Source organism: Mastomys coucha, unplaced genomic scaffold (assembly GCF_008632895.1).
Source record: "Mastomys coucha isolate ucsf_1 unplaced genomic scaffold, UCSF_Mcou_1 pScaffold9, whole genome shotgun sequence".
Classification (NCBI taxonomy): domain Eukaryota; kingdom Metazoa; phylum Chordata; class Mammalia; order Rodentia; family Muridae; genus Mastomys; species Mastomys coucha.
This window is the reverse complement of record NW_022196915.1, coordinates 7,340,401-7,357,947: the sequence shown is the minus strand read 5'-3', so window position 1 is coordinate 7,357,947 and position 17,547 is coordinate 7,340,401. Positions and strand designations below refer to the sequence as shown.

At 39.0% G+C, this 17,547-nt stretch overlaps 1 protein-coding gene across 9 annotated transcripts in view; it reads left to right on the top strand.

Annotated features, from left to right (window-relative positions):
• Positions 1 to 17,547, top strand: part of Usp54 (ubiquitin specific peptidase 54) — a 99,306-nt gene that overhangs the window by 37,881 nt on the left and 43,878 nt on the right. For 8 of the 9 annotated variants that reach the window (XM_031362084.1, XM_031362082.1, XM_031362081.1 and 5 more), the window contains exons 3-4: positions 2,691 to 2,783; positions 16,438 to 16,572. In XM_031362084.1, coding sequence (XP_031217944.1) covers positions 2,691 to 2,783; positions 16,438 to 16,572 — 228 coding nt within the window. Of the gene's footprint in view, positions 1 to 2,690; positions 2,784 to 8,751; positions 8,832 to 16,437; positions 16,573 to 17,547 lie in introns of those variants that run through there. The other variant, XM_031362086.1, reaches the window with a different exon arrangement.

Here is a 17,547-nt window from a genome sequence, read left to right as displayed (position 1 = left end):
TGGTCTAGTGTGTGTGTGTGTGTGCACATGTGAGTGTCAGCTTGCTTTGGTGATTCTCTGTCTTTGCCTACCCAACACTGAAATCATAGTCAGGGCCGCCATGCACATCCAACATTTACTGGGGACTAGGGATCATCCTGAGCTCTGGTCCTCTTGCTTATACAGCAAGTGATTGGCTAACCGAGACATCTCTCTAGCTCCAAGGATAGTGTTGCTTTCATGTAGTAGAAACTCTAGGTGTGCTGTGGCCTAGTTTTCTAGAGCAGTTTTACTATTGTTTTCTTCAAAAAAGATTATTTTTATTAAACTATGTATAGGCATGTGTGTCTTCATGCGAGTATAGGTGCTCTTGGAGACCAGGGATCTCCTGAATTATAGAAATTGTAAGCTGTCATGTGGGTGCTGAGAATTGAATCTGGGTCCTCTGGAAGAGTGGCAAATGCTTTTAAGTACTGCACCATTTTTCCAGGCACAAATTCTCCCTCCCCCTTTTTAAAGGTAGCATCTCATTGTGTATCCCTGTTAGTCTAGAACTATATGTAGACCAGGCTGGCCTTGAACTCACAGAGATCTAACAGCCCCTGCTTCCCAAATTCTGGGATTAAAGGTATATGCTCCCATAACTGGCTTTTTATTGTTTTTCCTTTTTTGTTTTGTCTTTATATGTATAATACATATTATATATAATTTGTATGTATTATATATTTTTTATTTTTAATTTATGTTTATTGGTGTTTTGCCTGTATGTATGTCTGTGTAAGGGTGTCAGAAGCCCTGGAACTAGAGTTACAGATAGGTTTGAGCTGCCATGTGGGTGCTGGGAATTGAAACTGGGTCCTCTGAAAGAGCGGCCAGTGCTCTTTAACCACAGAGCTATATCTTCAGCCCCTCTTTTTTTGGTTTTTCAAGACAGGGTTTTTCTGTGTAGCCCTGGCTGTCCTGAAACTCTCTGTGTAAACCAGACTGGCCTCAAACTCGGAAATCAGCCTGTCTTTGGCTCCTGAGTGCTGGGATTAAAGGCAAGCACCACTACTGCCTGGCTATTTATTTATTTGATGTATTATGCCATTTTTTTTTTTTTCTAGCAAGAAAAACTTTCTTAGACATTAGGGTTATTTTATTTAAGAAAAAAATTTTTGTTAATTCATTTTTATGTGTATGGATGCTTTGCCTGCCTGTATGTGTGTGCACCACATAAAATACAAAGTCTGTGGAGACCAGAAGATGGTGTTTGATCCCTGGGACTGGCATTATAAACAACCCACATGACAGCTTACAATTTCATGAGCTGTCTTTTGGGTGTGGGAGTAGAACTTGGGTAGGTCCTCTGCAGCCAATTCTTAATTGCTGAGTCATCTCTACAACCACAATATCATTTAATTTTTTTGCTTTTTTTTTGTTTTTTTTGTCTTTTTTTAAAAATTATTATATAGACACACCAGAAGAAGGTATCAGATCTCATTATGGATGGTTGTGAGCAACCATGGGATTTGAACTCAGGACCTTCGGGAGAGCAGTCAATGCTCTTACCCACTGAGCCATCTCACCAGCCCCTTTATTTCATTTTTTAAAAACAGGGTTTCTCTGTGTAGCCCTGGCTGTCCTGGACCTCACTCTAGACCAGGCTGGCCTCGAACTCAGAAATCTGCCTGCCTCTGCCTCCCAAGTGCTGGGCTTAAAGGCGTGAGCCACCCGGCCCAATATGGATTTTTTTTTTTAAAGATTTATTTATTGATTATGTGTAAGTACACTGTAGCTGTCTTCAGACACTCCAGAAGAGTGCATCAGATCTCATTACGGATGGTTGTGAGCCACCATGTGGTTGTTGGGACCTTTGGAAGAGCAGTCAGTGCTCTTACCTGCTGAGCCTTCTCTCCAGCCCCCAATATGACTTCTTAACACAAGAGATCCACTTGACTCTTAGAAGTTTATGTCACACACCCAACACTTTTTATCCTATTGACGTAAGGACATTATGGTTCAAACTTCTAATACAAATTTAAAGGTATTCGTCCTTTTCTTGTGGACATCATTCATTTTGTACTATTTATTGATAAGCTGTTCCTTACATTTGTTAAAGTGCTCTACCACATGAAGAATCCCCTAGTTGAGTTCTGCATTTTTTAATCCCTAAATCTCTACTTTAACATCACATTTGATTTTTGTCATAGGATATTTTCACCGGGTGACTTTTATTTCCTGTTCAAATGAATGACTTTTCTAGAATATGTTCATTTGTCATTCTTGTTAGTTACTATATTCCAGTTTCCTCCCTTGATTTAAAAAAGTGTTTTAAAAGTTCTTTGTGCGTGTCTGTGTGTGTGTGTGTGTGTGTGTGTGTGTGTCTGTGTGTCTTTGTGTCTGTGTATGGGTTTGTACACATGAATGCAGTGTGCCTATGGAGGCCAGATAAGGATATTGGGTCTCCTGGAGCTGGAGTTCTAGGTTGTTGTGAGCCGTCTTCTGTAGGTGCTAGGAACCAAACTTTGCAAGAACAGTATGTGCTCTTAACCACTTAGCCTTCTCCAACCCTTATGCTTCACCTTTTTGAGATTTGTTTTAATACTACAAGAATGATCGTTTGTTCTGAGAATAAAAATTTTTTTCTGCAGTCAGTCCCTATTTGCTTGAATTCTTGCTTAAAGTTAAAGGCTCTTTGTAGGATAATGAGTTTCTCCTGTTTTTGGAAGGTTTTGTGGCACTTGGACATCTTCCGCCGTAGCTTCCGGCAGCTTACAACTCACAAGTGCATGGGTGATTCCTGCATCTTCTGTGCTCTCAAGGTAAGCTCCATAAAGTTGTCTCTTCTCAGCATCTTAGGTTGCCAGATTGCGGAGATTTGGTTGATTAGGGCAATTCTTTTTTTTTTTTAGATTTATTTACTTGTTTTATGTATATGAGTACACTGTAGCTGTAGCTGTCTTCAAACACAGCAGCTGAGGGCATTGGATCCCATCAGCTACTATGTGGTTGCTGGGAATTGAACTCAGGGCCTCTGGAAGAGCAGTCAGTGCTCTTAACCGCTGAGCCATCTCTCCAGTCCCGATTAGGGCAATGCCGGGGGCAGTAGTGGTGCATGCCTTTAATCCTAGGCAGAGGCAGGTGGATTTCTGAGTTCGAGGCCAGTCTGGTCTACAGAGTGAGTTCCAGGACAGCCAGGGCTACACAGAGAAACCCTGTCTTGAAAAACCAAAAAAAAAAAAAAAAAAAGAACTTCTTACTGAATTATTTTATTTTTGCAGTTTTAGCAAAAATGAATGTAATTATTTTGTTTTGAAGTATTATTATGCAGCTAGTATTCCATTCTGAGATAGTTTGCCAGAAGACTTCTATGTGATGTGATAAGATACTATTCAAGTGTGCTTCTGCTTTGCCTGTTTACTTCCAAAGCTAATCCTGAATTTTCCTTTTGAAAAAACAATTTTTTTAAAAATGGATCTTGTTTTTTTAATTTATTTTTATAGATTATATATATATACATACATATATATATACATACATATATATATGTATATATATGTATATATATATACATATATATATATGAGTACACTGTAGCTGTATAGATGGTTGTGAACCTTTATGTGGTTGTTGGGAATTGAATTTTTAGGACCTCTGCTCCCTCCATTCGGCCCCGTTTGCTCAGGTCAACTCTGCTCACTCAGCCCCTGCTTGCTCCAGCCCAAAGATTTATTTATTATTATACATAAGTACAATGTGGCTGTCTTCAGACACACCAGAAGAGGGTGTCAGGTCTCATTACAGATGGTTGTGAGCCACCATGTGGTTGCTGGGATTTGAACTTAGGACCTTGGGAAGAACAGTCAGTGCTCTTACCTGCTGAGCCATCTTGCCAGCCGGAACAAACAATTTTTTAATGGAATCAGCTATTATTGTTAAAACTAAATTTAAGAAATTTATTGTTTCATATTGTTTCCCATTAGATTTTCAAAACTAAATTTTGTTTGTTTTGTGTGAGTATGTGCCATGTCAACACAAGTGTTGTGTGGACATCAGAGTACAACTTCCAAGAGTCCATTCTCTCCTTCTATGGTGTAAAAGCTAGAGATTGAACTGAGATCATCAGGCTTTGAGGCAAATGGCTTTACCTGCTGAACCATCTCACAGCCCCCATTTGATTCTTCCTTCCTTCCTCCCTTCCTCTCTCCCTCCCTCCCCTCCCCTCCCCTGCCTGCCTTCCTTCCTCCTTCTTTCCTTCCTTCTTCTTTGTTTCTCTCTCTCTCTCTCTCTCTCTCTCTCTGTGTGTGTGTGTGTGTGTGTGTGTGTGTGTGTGTGTGTAGCAGCTCTGGCTGTCCTGTAACTTGCTTTGTAGACCAGGCTGGCTACAAAGACATGGGATCTACCTTTCTCTTCCTACCAAAGAGTGCTGGAATTAAAGATATGTACCACCATGCCTGGTTCCCCATTCAGTTTTTTTCTACCAGTTCCCTATTTCATATTTTCATGCTATGAATTAAGTAAGTCTGGGCATTTGTATAGACACAGAGAAAGTGAGAGAGATTTCACAGAGAAAAAGAAAGATGATGGTCCTTGGTTGGTGCCATATCCTTGACCAATACGTTAGTTCTCCTGTGCTTTGGTTCAGATGTACAGTAGATTAGTTGTGTTTGAGTAAATCTGTAGCATCCATCTGAGTTCAGAGGAAGATTCTGGGGTCATTATTTTCTTCATGAAGGTTGAATTTTTGTTTGCTTGTTTGTTCGGTTTTCTTGAGACTGGGTTTCTTCCTGTAACAGCCCTGGTTGCCCTGGAACTTACTTTGTAGACTGGGCTGGCCTTGAATTCACCTCATGAGTATTGGGATTAAAGGCATGCACCACCACACCCAGCGTGACGTCTGAGTTCTTAGCTTTTTTCATGACTGCCTAGGTGTGATCATTATATATTTTATTTAGTTTCCTTTTAGCTTAAAGTAGAAATTGTGAGCTAAATAGTCTTGGATTTTCTAATTTTCATTGATTATATGTAATAGTTGGCTAATTTTTTTTTTAATCTTATGTTATCAAGATTAGCCTACACTGGCCTTGAATTCACTACTTAGCTGAGGATGCTTCTCTTGGCAATACCTCCTTTGTATGCTGGCTTACAGGCATGCGTTACTAAACCCAGTTTTATGTGATCTGGGGTCAAACCTAGGGCTCTGCATGCCAGGCAGGCACTTTACCAACAGAACTGTGCTGCCAGCCTACTTGCTATTGCTTTGGAAGCATTTTGTCTTTTTTTGTTTTGTTATTTTATGCTTACCTGGCTGATCTTGAATTTGCTATGTCCTAGGCTGGCTTTGAACTTGGTTGTGATTCTTTGGCACCTAGTTTCCATGTTCTGGTCTAGCTACCATGATAGAATCTTGGGAAGAGTTCTATGAGTCCTCTGAACTTTCTGTTATTTGAGCCACAGAAATCTTTTTTCTATACTTTATTTAGAACCACTATAAATTGTAACAAAACAGTAAAAATAATGAGGGGTATATAATCAAAATATATGCATATGTGAAACTATAAAAATAAACATTATTAGCCAGGCAGTGGTGGCGCATGCCTTTAATCCCAGCACTTGGGAGGCAGGTGGATTTCTGAGTTCGAGGCCAGCCTGGTCTACAGAGTGAGTTCCAGGACAGCCAGGGCTGTACAGAGAAACCCTGTCTCGAAAAACCAAAAAAAAAAAAAAAATTAGCCAGTCATTTTAAATATAAATTTTAAAAATTATTTATTTTTATTTTATGTGCATTAGTGGTTTGCCTGCATGTATGTGTGAGGTTATCAGATCCCCTGCTCCTGGAGTTACAGACAGCTATTAGCTGCTATGTGGGTGCTAAGAATTAAACCCTGGTTCCCTGGAAGACCAGCCAGTGCTCTTAGTGGAAGAGCTATCTCTATAGCTCCTTCTATAAGTTTTAATATTCTAAGTCTTTAATAAATTGATTGTAATATTTTCTATGAGGCCCATTCAAAAAAATCCATCCCAATGAACGTTTTACCTAATTTTATGAATGGCATTTTTAGATCAATATAGTGTCTGCTCGGTCCATAAGTTCAAAAACCGTGCTAGGCAGATATTGCTAAGGAAATACTAATCTTGCAGAGAGTCTAGGTAGAACATTCTCCTGAATCTAGAAACTCTTATCTGTACTAAGAGTAGATAATTGAACTGTGAGACTTCTCATATGCACTTACTAGCTGGAACTTTACTGTACTATTTCTTTATTTGAAATGGGGTCTCACACTGTAACCCCCCCTCTTTCAACTCCTCAGTGCTGAATTGCAGGTGTGAGCTACTATGTCTAGATGTGTACTATTTATTGACTTAGGAGGGACTCTGGAGAGCCAGCTACCACACTTCTGTTGTATTTCCAGAGTGACAAATTGTTAATGGAATGTAAACTAGTATCTTATAAGCCAGAGAGAAGAAAATTACATTTTAGCCTTTACACTGGCATACCCAAAGATATCCAAGCGCAGAAGGAAACTTGTTTTTCAATGTTTTTGTCTTGAAGAAATACCTTGAGACTTCAGAAAAGATGCTGTGAAAAATGGGTAGATACACTCAGGAGGTCAGAGTCGATATTTTGGGACTTTGTGATTCTGAAGATATGTTACAGCTTTAGTATTTTCCTCATTTTTTTTTTTTCGAGACAGGGTTTCTCTGTGTAGCTCTGGCTGTCCTGGAACTCACTCTGTAGACCAGGCTGGCCTCGAACTCAGAAATCCGCCTGCCTCTGCCTCCCAAACTGGGATCAAAGGCGTGGGCCACCACCGCCCTGCATGTTGTCACTACTTAATCTGACCAGATTTCTTTTCTTTCTTTTTTTTTTAATTAATTATTTTTTATGTATGTGAGTACACTGTAGCTGTGCAGATGGTTGTGAGACTTCATGTGCTTGTTGGAAATTGAATTTTTAGGACCTCTGCTTGCTCTGGTTAACCCTGCTCACTCCAGATTTATTTTCTTTAAGTTAGTAGAAACTATAGTGACTTAGGCACTCAGGTTCTATAGGGAACTAACTTCATGTCGTTTTGATTGTAAGCGCCATTTTGCCCAGCAGGTGATTCTGGCATGTATTCCAAATTTGTACACACACACACACACACACACACACACACACACACACACACACACACACACACACACACGGTAAATATAGATATTAAAATAGCCAAGTATTATGTGTGGCATATTTATTATTACTTTTGGAGAAAGCCTAAGTGTATTCCAGTTAGCCACAGGTTACCTGTGTCAAGTTCAGTTCATAAACACTTTGTTCTCCTGTTTTGGTGTCTGAGTATCCTCCAGTCTTGCTGTCACTTTCCCTCCCTCCTCCTCTCCCTCCCTTCCTTTCTTCCTATTTCCTGTGTTAATTGGTATTACATGTATATATTAATTTCAACCTTTAGTTCTGGTGTGGAAATACCTGGTAATGATTTTTGTTTGTGTCAGCAAGAGACTCAGTGGGGAACGGTCCTTGCCATCAAGCTTAAGACCTTTTAATCGTCATGACCCAGTATGTGGAAAGAGAAATGAGCTCACACAAGTTGTCCTCTGACCTCCATACATTTGCTGTGGTATACATGTACATACACATATATACAAATAAATTAATTTGTTTAAAAAAATTGGTGTTACTATCATTTTGCTTACTCTGGACCTTGATGCCTATCAAGTTTGATTTAACAAATAGAAGATTGTGTCATGCCAGTTATTGTTTCTTTTCAAAACCCAACCTATTCCCATCTATTATGATTAAATGATTTTTCCTGACCTAAGTTGTCATCACCCGTAGCCCAGAGTTCTTTTTATTGTTCATGTTGGATTGCTCTTGTATCCCCTTCCCACAGGGATAATTTTACTTTGGTGTTGGCGTATTCATTTGTCTCTGCTCTGGAGAGGAAATCCGTTCTCTGTACTTAATATGCTACAGAGATTTTGTTCTTCTTCCAGGGATTGTACCAGAGGTTTTACAGTGCCAGCATGTAGGACAGAGTACTTTTTGTTATAGGCAAAGAAGAATGTTGCTTTTGATTGATTAAATTTTTCATTTTGACTAATTTTTTTCATTTAGTGACTTTAAAAAAAAAGTATCCTACAGTATAACATAAGAGCTGGAGGACAGTACTTAGTGGGGGTGGGGTGCTATGAGGAAGCAGGTTTTGTACTTTAGGATGTCCTGAAACCTCTGTATTTAGAGAGCCATTAGGTTGTTTAGCTGGGACAAATTTGAGAATTTAGAGGAAAAGCAATCCTTTACTATCTTTTGAGTGGAACCATGTGGCTATTTCCTTTTGAGTACTGAAAGATTAGCACATGAAATAAAGTTATCTTTATTCTTAGTCTTTTCTAGACTATAGCAATGGAAAGTTTCTCACTATCCTTTGTGGCAAATATCTGAGAGTAAATCTATTATCCTATACTGTTTAAAGGAGAAAATTAGATTTCTAGTATGTTCCCTAGAAATTTTATCTAGTAAATAAGTGTCTACACATAAGGGAGTAAGTCTTTATATGTATTCAATTTGTTTGTGCTTGTGTTTAGCTTCTTTCTTTTGATTACCCATGAATTCAAGCGTAACTATGTTGTCCTTTGAGTAGGTGTCTTGGTCCTTACATCCTCTTAGGCTGTGGGTATCCCTCATTCATTTTAGAACTTGGAGTTCAGATTGCACATGTTAGTCAAATATACGGGTTTAACTACAAGGGAAAAAAATATAGAAATCATGATTAATTCTTTCTTTTCCAGAATTTATGGCATTCTAAAATTCAATACAGACTTAGAATGTTTGTGCATATCCACAAGGATCCATTCATTCTCTCAGTGCAGTAAGTGGATATGGTATTGATCTTAATAATGTCAGTAATTTGTGATTACCCTCACCCTTTGTTATGGCAAAGTTAGTAAATTGCCCATTGTATTGTATAAAATATCAATATCAGTTTATGATTTTTCACTATAAGCAGTACTGTGTTCTGGCCCCTCTTTGTCTGTATTCATTGTTTTGAAGTTTTGTCTCTCCTCTACCTCTCTGTCTTTGAATGTATGGAAATGTCTTTCAATGCATAGCAGCAGGAATACGTGTGATAAGTAACTTTATTGATCTTTATTCTTAAGTTTTTTTTTTGTTTTGTTTTGTTTTTTGTTTTTCCTTAAAGACAGGGTTTGTCTGTATAGCTCTGGCTGTCCTGGAACTCACTCTGTAGACCAGGCTGACCTCGAACTCAGAAATCCGCTTGCCTCTGCCTCCCAAGTGCTGGGATTAAAGGCATGCGCCACCACCACCCGGTTATTCTTACGGTTTTAAGACCAAAAGATCAGGTTATCAACTGAGTATAAGTAAAGGCTTGGGCTGGAGAGATGGTTCAGCGATTAAGAGCACTGACTGCTCTTCCAAAGGTCCTGAGTTCAAATTCCAGCAGCCACATGGTGGCTCACAACCATCCGCAACGAGATCTGACTCCCTCTCCTGGTGCATCTACAGCTACAGTGTACTTAGATATAATAATAAATCTTTAGACCAAAGCGAGCAACCTTCATTCCCAGCAACCACATGATGGCTCACAACCATCAGTACAGCTACAGTGTACCCATATACATAAATTAAATAAAGTAAATCTTAAAAAAAAAAAGGCTTAAATTTACCAGTAGATATGATATTGATAACAGTTTCAAGAAGACAATATAGGATATGTGGATGCTTTTGTAATTAAGAAGTCTAGAAGGTGGCTCTTTTTAGTCATAAGGGGAGAGAATCTTAACAGAGACAATGGGCAGTTGTTCTCTGTGTTCTCTAAAGTTGGATCAAATATTTTTATACTTGGCCTGATGGTACATGTCTGTAACTCCAGCATTCAGAGGCTTCGGGAGGACCATAGCTGTGAGTTTGAGACCAGTTTGGTTATATAGTGAGTTGGAAGCTATCTTGAGTTACATAGTAAAAAGACAACCCTCCACCCTGCTTCTATTAAACTGGATGGTTATCTGATGGTATTAAGGCATTATTATTATCTGGATAATAATGGTATATTAATATATTATATTAATATATAATATATTATTAATATACCAATGGTATATTAATAATGGTGGATGGTATAGGTAGTCTTTTAACAAAAAGAATTCTTATTTTTTTAGTGTTCTGTTCTGGAATATGCATAGATATATTAAAAAATGTCTGGCATGTGCCTCAAATGATTGGGAGTAGGGTGAATAATACAGGTAGTCAACACAACAGGAGTTAAATTAACCACAAACTGGTAACTGTTGGCTTGGATTATGGGCACATAGAAACTGTTCATCCTGTCTGCTGTTGATGGAGTTAAGATTTTTCTGTAACAAAATGTGAAAAATCTTTTGTTGGCATGTCTGATGGTGCATGGTTATTATGCACATGGCCTTGGCCTGTCTTGAAGAACTCTTAGCATTCTTATACCACACAAAACCAGTGAAAGGTTTTGGGTTTTTTCCCCCAGCCATGGGCAGGTCTCAAGGACTAACTTCCTTACCTCTAGAGGCTTACATTTACAGACTAGACTGTCTGCATTTAGGTATAGGGAAAGAATGATTATGAGAGCTAAAATACTAAACAAGTTGGGAAGCCCAGGTCAGAATGGGAATTCTGAAGAGCTGAGCGATAGCAGGCAGGTCATAAAGTATATGATGCCTTTGCAGAGGTATTGCTGGCCTGTGAGAGACGGGAGCTGGGCTGCTCTCTGGAAGACATTCTGATATCTTGGGCACTTAAAGTATCAAAATCAGTGAGGACATTTTCTTACTGAACCTCACTGTCTCTAATACTTATGAATTATTTTAGATGTAAAGCTAGGATATTCAGAGAGAGAAATAAAAAGATGTTCTCTGCTTAAAAGCAAGAGTATGTGTTTTTTTGTTTTTTTGGTTTTTTTTTAGGGGGGAAGAAAAGTTTTAAGGAACAGCTGCATTTGCAGATGCCAAAACACAAAGATGTTCTGTCTTCATGGCACATCTGTCTTATTTACATGGCTTTTGCTAATCCAAATAATGATGTGCTCACATGGACAGAATTGTCTGCTATTTGATCCAAGAGAGATGGGTGGGGAAGCACCTGCTTCTAGTCAGTAAAGTCTTGTTGCTTTTGTACTGCATCCAGGAAAATAGTCAACAGATGAAGGTAATTTACTATTTCATGAATGATAAGGACTTAGTTTCCTCCTGTGAAGAAGTGTAAACAGAAATCTGAAAGGTATTATGGTTTTTTGGCTTATCAAAATGGAATTGTTAGGAACCCACAAGGAAAGATGGTTCCTAGGTTTGAGTCCTTTCTGTCCTTTCTCTCCCTATTGTAGAATTCAGCATTTGGAATAAAACCAAGTTTTGTTCCTTATTGGTACTGCCACCTGTTCTTACTGCTGAACTAAATGTTCTTGGCTTTCTTTGGTGTGAACAGGATCTTCCTCTGGGAAAGGTGGGAGGAGGGTGAAAAAGAGAACAGGAGGAGGCCCGTTCCAGCCCCGGTGCTCATGTGAGAGGGACACACAAGGGTTAGTGTGCTGCCCTAACAGAGGGGCTTTGTGCTTCAGCTTCTTGCAGAGTTGTAGCTCCACAGATGCAAGCTAGGAAGGCTTAGGCTGCTCATCCCTAATACAGTTCTTCCTAGCAATAGCAGAGCAAGACTGATGTTAATTTAAGTAAGAAAATAAAGAGGATTCAGTCAAAGTGGATGGGGGAAGGCTGCCTATAATTAATTAAGGGACGAGAGAAGAATACAGCATGGAGACATTGATGCTACTGGATACAAGAGCCAGATCTGTTGTTGCCCATCCACTGGGTACAGACAGAGCTCTGCCCTTAGGCCTTTTCTTTCTGTGCCCAAACCCTAGTTACTTGAAGTCACGCGAAACCTGCTTTTCTTTTTTTTTCCTTTTCTTTTTAAATTTATTTATATATTTTTGAGACAAGAGTCTTCACTTTGTGGCTCAGGTTGGCCTCAAATTAATGGCACTCCTCTTATACCAGCTTCTAGAGTACTAGGATTATATGTACCAACCACCAAATCAGGGCCCAAATGACTTACTGTAGTTTTTTAAGGTTGCTGTACAGTTTCTGTTATGCATTGGACAGAATGTAATTTCAGTAGGAATGCTTTAATTTCCAAGGAAACTCAACCAAGACTAAAGGGGTTGAAATTTGCAAATGTCTAATTTATACAGAGTTGTCTTAGAAATAACTCCCTAGTTATTTTAGAATTAGTTTTAGAAGCTTGGGCCATAGCTCAGTTGGTAAATTACTTGCTGCTTAAGCAGGAGGACCTGAGTTTGGATTTCCAGCACCGTCGTAAAAAGCCAGTTATGGTAGTAAATGCCTTTAATCCCAGTGCAGTGGAGGCTGACCTGGGCGGATCCCTGGGGGGGGTCGCTGGCCAGCCAGTCTAGCTGAATCTGTGAGAGCCAGGTTCAGTGAGGGGCCCTGTCTCAATAAAAACTAAGATGGAGAGCAACTAAGGGTGATGTCAAGTGTGCAGACCAGTGTAGACCCCAAACAGAGGCTGTAACCTCATTGGCCCTTAGTCTGGAGGTAGAATTTTTGTCAGCATTGTGCCTTATCAGTAACAGTTGAGATGAGCTAGCTGCTGATCACAAGTCTTGTCAAACTGGGGTGGTATTTTTTTTTTTCAGAAATCACCAGCTGTCAGGCCCAAGCCACCATGTGATTTGTAGTAGTTGTCATTGCTTTCCCATTTTTCTTTTCCCTTGTTTCTCTTCATACCTACAAATTTGCAGTCTATAGGGTAGATATCCCATTGTTAAACTGCCGACCTCTGTCTTCTCTTGGTCTAGTTTAAGTGTTGTCTTGTAGGCATGCTTATTCTTCAGCAACAAACTACAGAGCAGCTTGCCATGCCTTCACCTGCCTTTATAACAGAGGTGGAAGTACATCCTAAATTGATCCAAAATAACTTGGAATAATTATAGTAGATTTTCCTCAGAATTATTAATTAATACTAAGTATGTATTGTTAGCCCTGCCTGCTCCACAACATAAGGAATCATGTGTAGCTACATAATAAGTTACTTGGTAATTTGTACTTGAGTGACTTTAGAATAGTTAACATGGATGAACAGAAAAGATGCCAGTGAGAGGGTCAGATAAGGAGAACAATTTTAACCAGAATGAGCAGTTCCATTTTGCTTTAACAGTTTATATTACCTCAAGGTTTTCAGCTTTTCTGTGTGATTTCAGTATTTTCTAATAATTTGTTTTTAATTTATGTTTATTGGTGTTTTGCCCGCATATGTGTGTGTGTGTGTGTGTGTGTGTGTGTGTGTGTTGTCAGAAGCTCTTAAACTGGAGTTACATACAGGTGTGAGCTGCCATGTGGATGCTGAGGATTGAACCTAAGTGCTCTGGAAAAGCATCCAGCCCTCTTAACTGCTGAGCCATCTCTCCAGTCTAATTTTCTGCATTTTTTTAAAAAAAAAATTATTTATTTATTTATTTATTTTTTGGATTTTTGAGACAGGGTTTCTCTGTGTAGCTCTGGCTGTTCTGGAACTCACTCTGTATACCAGGCTGGCCTTGAATTCAGAAATCCACCTGCCTCTGCCTCCCAAGTGCTGGGATTAAAGGCGTGCATCACCACCGCCCGGCCTGTATTTTTTTTTTTTTAAAGGAGAAAGGAGAAAGTTCCTTTAATATTCTTCTTTCATGAGATCTACCCATATCACATGATTGATTGATTCAGTTACTTAAAACATGCATTTCTGTTGCCTTTTATATAATAGTGTTATTTTAGGCCATGAGCATATCAAGCAATAAAAGAACAAAACTTATTTTTTTCTCATTTCTATATTCTAGGAAATAGAGGTAGACAATAACTAAACAAGCAATATGTTAATATTAAGTGCTGAAGGAAAAAATAGGCAATGATGGAGATTTAGGAAAAGAAAAGAGAGCTTGTGTTTTTCCTTTCTGTCTGTTTTTTCTTTTCTGTTTTTCAAGTTAGGATTTCTTTGTGTAGCCTCTGGCTGCCCTGGAACCCACTCACTCACTTTTCCTCTTCCCCTTCCTCTTCCTCCTTCTATTCTTTTTTAAAAGATTTATTTATTTTTGTTTTTTGTGCATTGGTAGTTTGTCTGCATGTATGTCTGTGAAGGCCACCGACCCCTGAAACTGGAGCTACATAGAATTATGTGCTGCCATGTGGGTGCTGGGAATTGAACCCAAGCCCTCTAGAAGAGCAGCCAGTGCACTTAAACTGCTGAGCCATCTCTCGAGCCCCATGGAACTCACTCTTTAGACCAGGCTGGCCTCAAATTCGGGGCTCTGCCTGCCTCTGCCTCCAGGGTGCTGGGATTAAAGGTGTGAATGCCTGGCATAGAGCTGGCAATTTAAGTAGGTTGATTAGAGTTACTGTACTGAGAAGTGATACATAAAATTTCGCAGGATTTAAGTGATCAAATTGCACAGTGAGAGAAAAAGTGATTCAAGTAAGGAATGCAAGTACAAAGTCCCTGGTCTAGAACATACGTAGTAGTTGTGGGACATAGTGAGAGTCCCATGTGGCTGCTGCATTGAATCACATTTAGACCAGTTGGCCAAATAACATAGAGCATTTTCATTTTGGCTTTTACTGCATATTTGATGGGGAATCTTTAGAGGGTTTTCAACAGAAGAATGACATTTGATTCTATTACCTTTTTTTTTTTTTTGAGGCAATCTTAAATAGTCTAATCTAACCTTAAACTTGCTATGTAGCCAAAACTTGAGTTTCTGATCTTCCTGCCCATATATATATATCAGGTGGCATTATAGGTATGTGCTGCCTACTTTGCCTGATCTGTGCAATGCTGAGGTTCTAACCAAAGGCTTTGTGCATGTTAGGCAAGCTCTCTATCAAGTAATTTTATTTCATTTTTAAAAAATCATTTGACTACTATTTTGAACATACTGTGTATTTCCTTAGAGATATGGTTCAGTCAAGAAATAGTTGCAGTTGGGTTGAAAAGATGATTGAAAAGTGGTTCTTCTAGAGGACCCAAGTTCAGTTAGTTCCCTGTACCTATTTCAGGTGCCTTACAACTGCCTATAACTCCAGCTTCAAGCTTCTTCTTCATTTTTTTTTTAAAGATTTAATTAATTATTTATTTATTTATTTTATGTATATGAGTACACTGTAGCTGTACAGATGGTTGTGAGCCTTCATGTGGTTGTTGGGAATTGAATTTTAGGACCTCTGCTTGTTTAGGTCAACTCCGCTTACTCCGGTGGGCGTCACTTGCTCAGGTCAACTCCACTCGCTCCAGCCCAAAAATTTATTTATTATTATACATAAGTGTGTTGTAGCTATCTTCTGACACACCAGGAGAAGGCATCAGATCTCATTACGGGTGGTTGTGAGCCACCATGTGGTTGCTAGGATTTGAATTCAGGACCTTTGGAAGAGCAGTCAGTGTTCTTACCCGCTGAACTATCTTGCCAGCCCAGCTTCGAGCTTCTAAAACCTTTGTCCTCCACTGTACATATCATTGGACATACCTATGCTCAAACATAATAAAAAACAATAAAAATTAAATCTTAAGAAAAAATAAAAAAAGAAATAGTTAACAATCATCCAATGAAGAGGCTAGTGGACAACAGATGAGGAATGAGGAATATGAAGTCTGAACATGTTCTGAGTGTAGAAGTGTGACTGACAGGATATGAGCTCTGAGACTTGGACAGGTTCAATCATGATTTTCAAGGTTTTTGGCCTATGAACTACAAGGCAGTAACTGGAAGAAAACATAACAGAGTGCTTATTTCTGAGGGTGAGGGGATAACACATTGAGCTTTCTGTACTGTTTTTTCTTCTTTTCCTCCTCTTCTTCCTCCTCCTCCTCCTCCTCCTTCTTTGGTTTTACTTCTTCCTTTTTCTTCTTGTATTACTGAAGGAGTATGTGTGGTGAGTAAAGTCTAAAGGCATGCACCACCAAACCCATATGGCTTCACATTCCTGACCTTTCTGCCTCAGCCTCTTAGGTGCTGGGTTTATGGATACAATACCTGACTTGGTATAGTCTTTATAAGTTTGGGAATCTTATATTATCTGAAAAATACAAGAGAGGGCTAAGTTTCATAGGAGGATGCTTCCCAAAGAACAATTGTCAATTTATTTGCATGTAGCTTAATTTTAGAAGCATCTACTTCTTTTCTGTCTCATAGGAAGTATTGTAACTATATTATATTACATCACATCATGACAGTGGGCTCTCTTAGTGTGTTCTTGACAGCATGACACTCAGATGCAAGATCTACAGCAGAGATACTCTTTGCATCCTGATTTTTAGTCTGTATTTATTTAAATTACTAGCTGAATATATCTTGTTTCCATGACTGTCAGCATAAGGATGACAGACTAGGATGTACAGCTTAATAACAGCATTGCTTTTCCTCTTGTTTAACCTCTTCCCTACAGGGCATCTTTAACCAGTTTCAGTGTAGTAGTGAAAAAGTGCTTCCTTCTGACACTCTCCGCAGCGCCCTGGCAAAGACTTTCCAAGATGAGCAGCGCTTCCAGCTGGGAATTATGGGTGATGCTGCAGAGTGTTTTGTAAGTGTGCCCTCTCGTCCTCTTTGATTGTTCATCTCCATCAAGGACTGATGATTTTATGATGGCATTAACTATGCCATGGTCTCTGCATAGGAATTGGGACTTTCTCAGTTCTCTCAGAGTTCCAGAGTCTACTACTACAATGTGAATTGTCTAGTGGCTTTATGACTTTTTTCCCTTCAGGTTTAGGGTAATTTAATACTTTTCATGGCATAAAACAGTGGCTTTTTGCCTTTAGAGAAACCAAGGCATGTTGAAATACAAATTGTAGTCCGAGAGCCTCTGACTCAATAATCTGGTGTAGGACCATGCTGTATTGATGGTGCTGCTCTGGAGAACCTGTATTTTGAGCTTCTCTGTTTCTAATGATGTTAAACAGAAACTATCATGTCCTGTATAAACAGTTACATTGCTCTAGTGACTTTAATCCTTGTTTGCCCACCTTTCAAGTGCTAAATGCATGTGCCCATGCACAGAGTGCCATAGATGATCTTTTGAAGTTGGATAAATAGAACAGAGTACAGAAGAGTTGGGGGTCATTGGCTAGTTTTCATAGTGAGTCTATTTTTCTGTTTATTTCTTTTTGAGATTGGGTCTTGCAGTAGAGTCCTTATAGGACTAGAGTCCTATCTCAAAAATCAAAAAGGGGGCTGTAAAGGATTAATATTGAAAGAAAATATAATATCAAAAGCTTACTTACTGGGATTGAGGATGTAATCAGTTGGTAAGAATACTGACTTAATGTGCTTGTATCCTTGAGTCTAATCCCTAATGTATAAATTTGGCATAGTGATACACACTTGGAATTCTAGCACTTATGAAATGGAAACAGGAGTATCAGAAGTTCAGGGTCATCCCAGGCTACATAGTGAATCCAGAGTTAGCCTAGCATACAGGAGACCCTGTTCAAAAAAAAAAAAAAAAAGTTATGTGCTATGTGGTACCATTTTTGTAGTATTCTTTAGTATTGTTGAA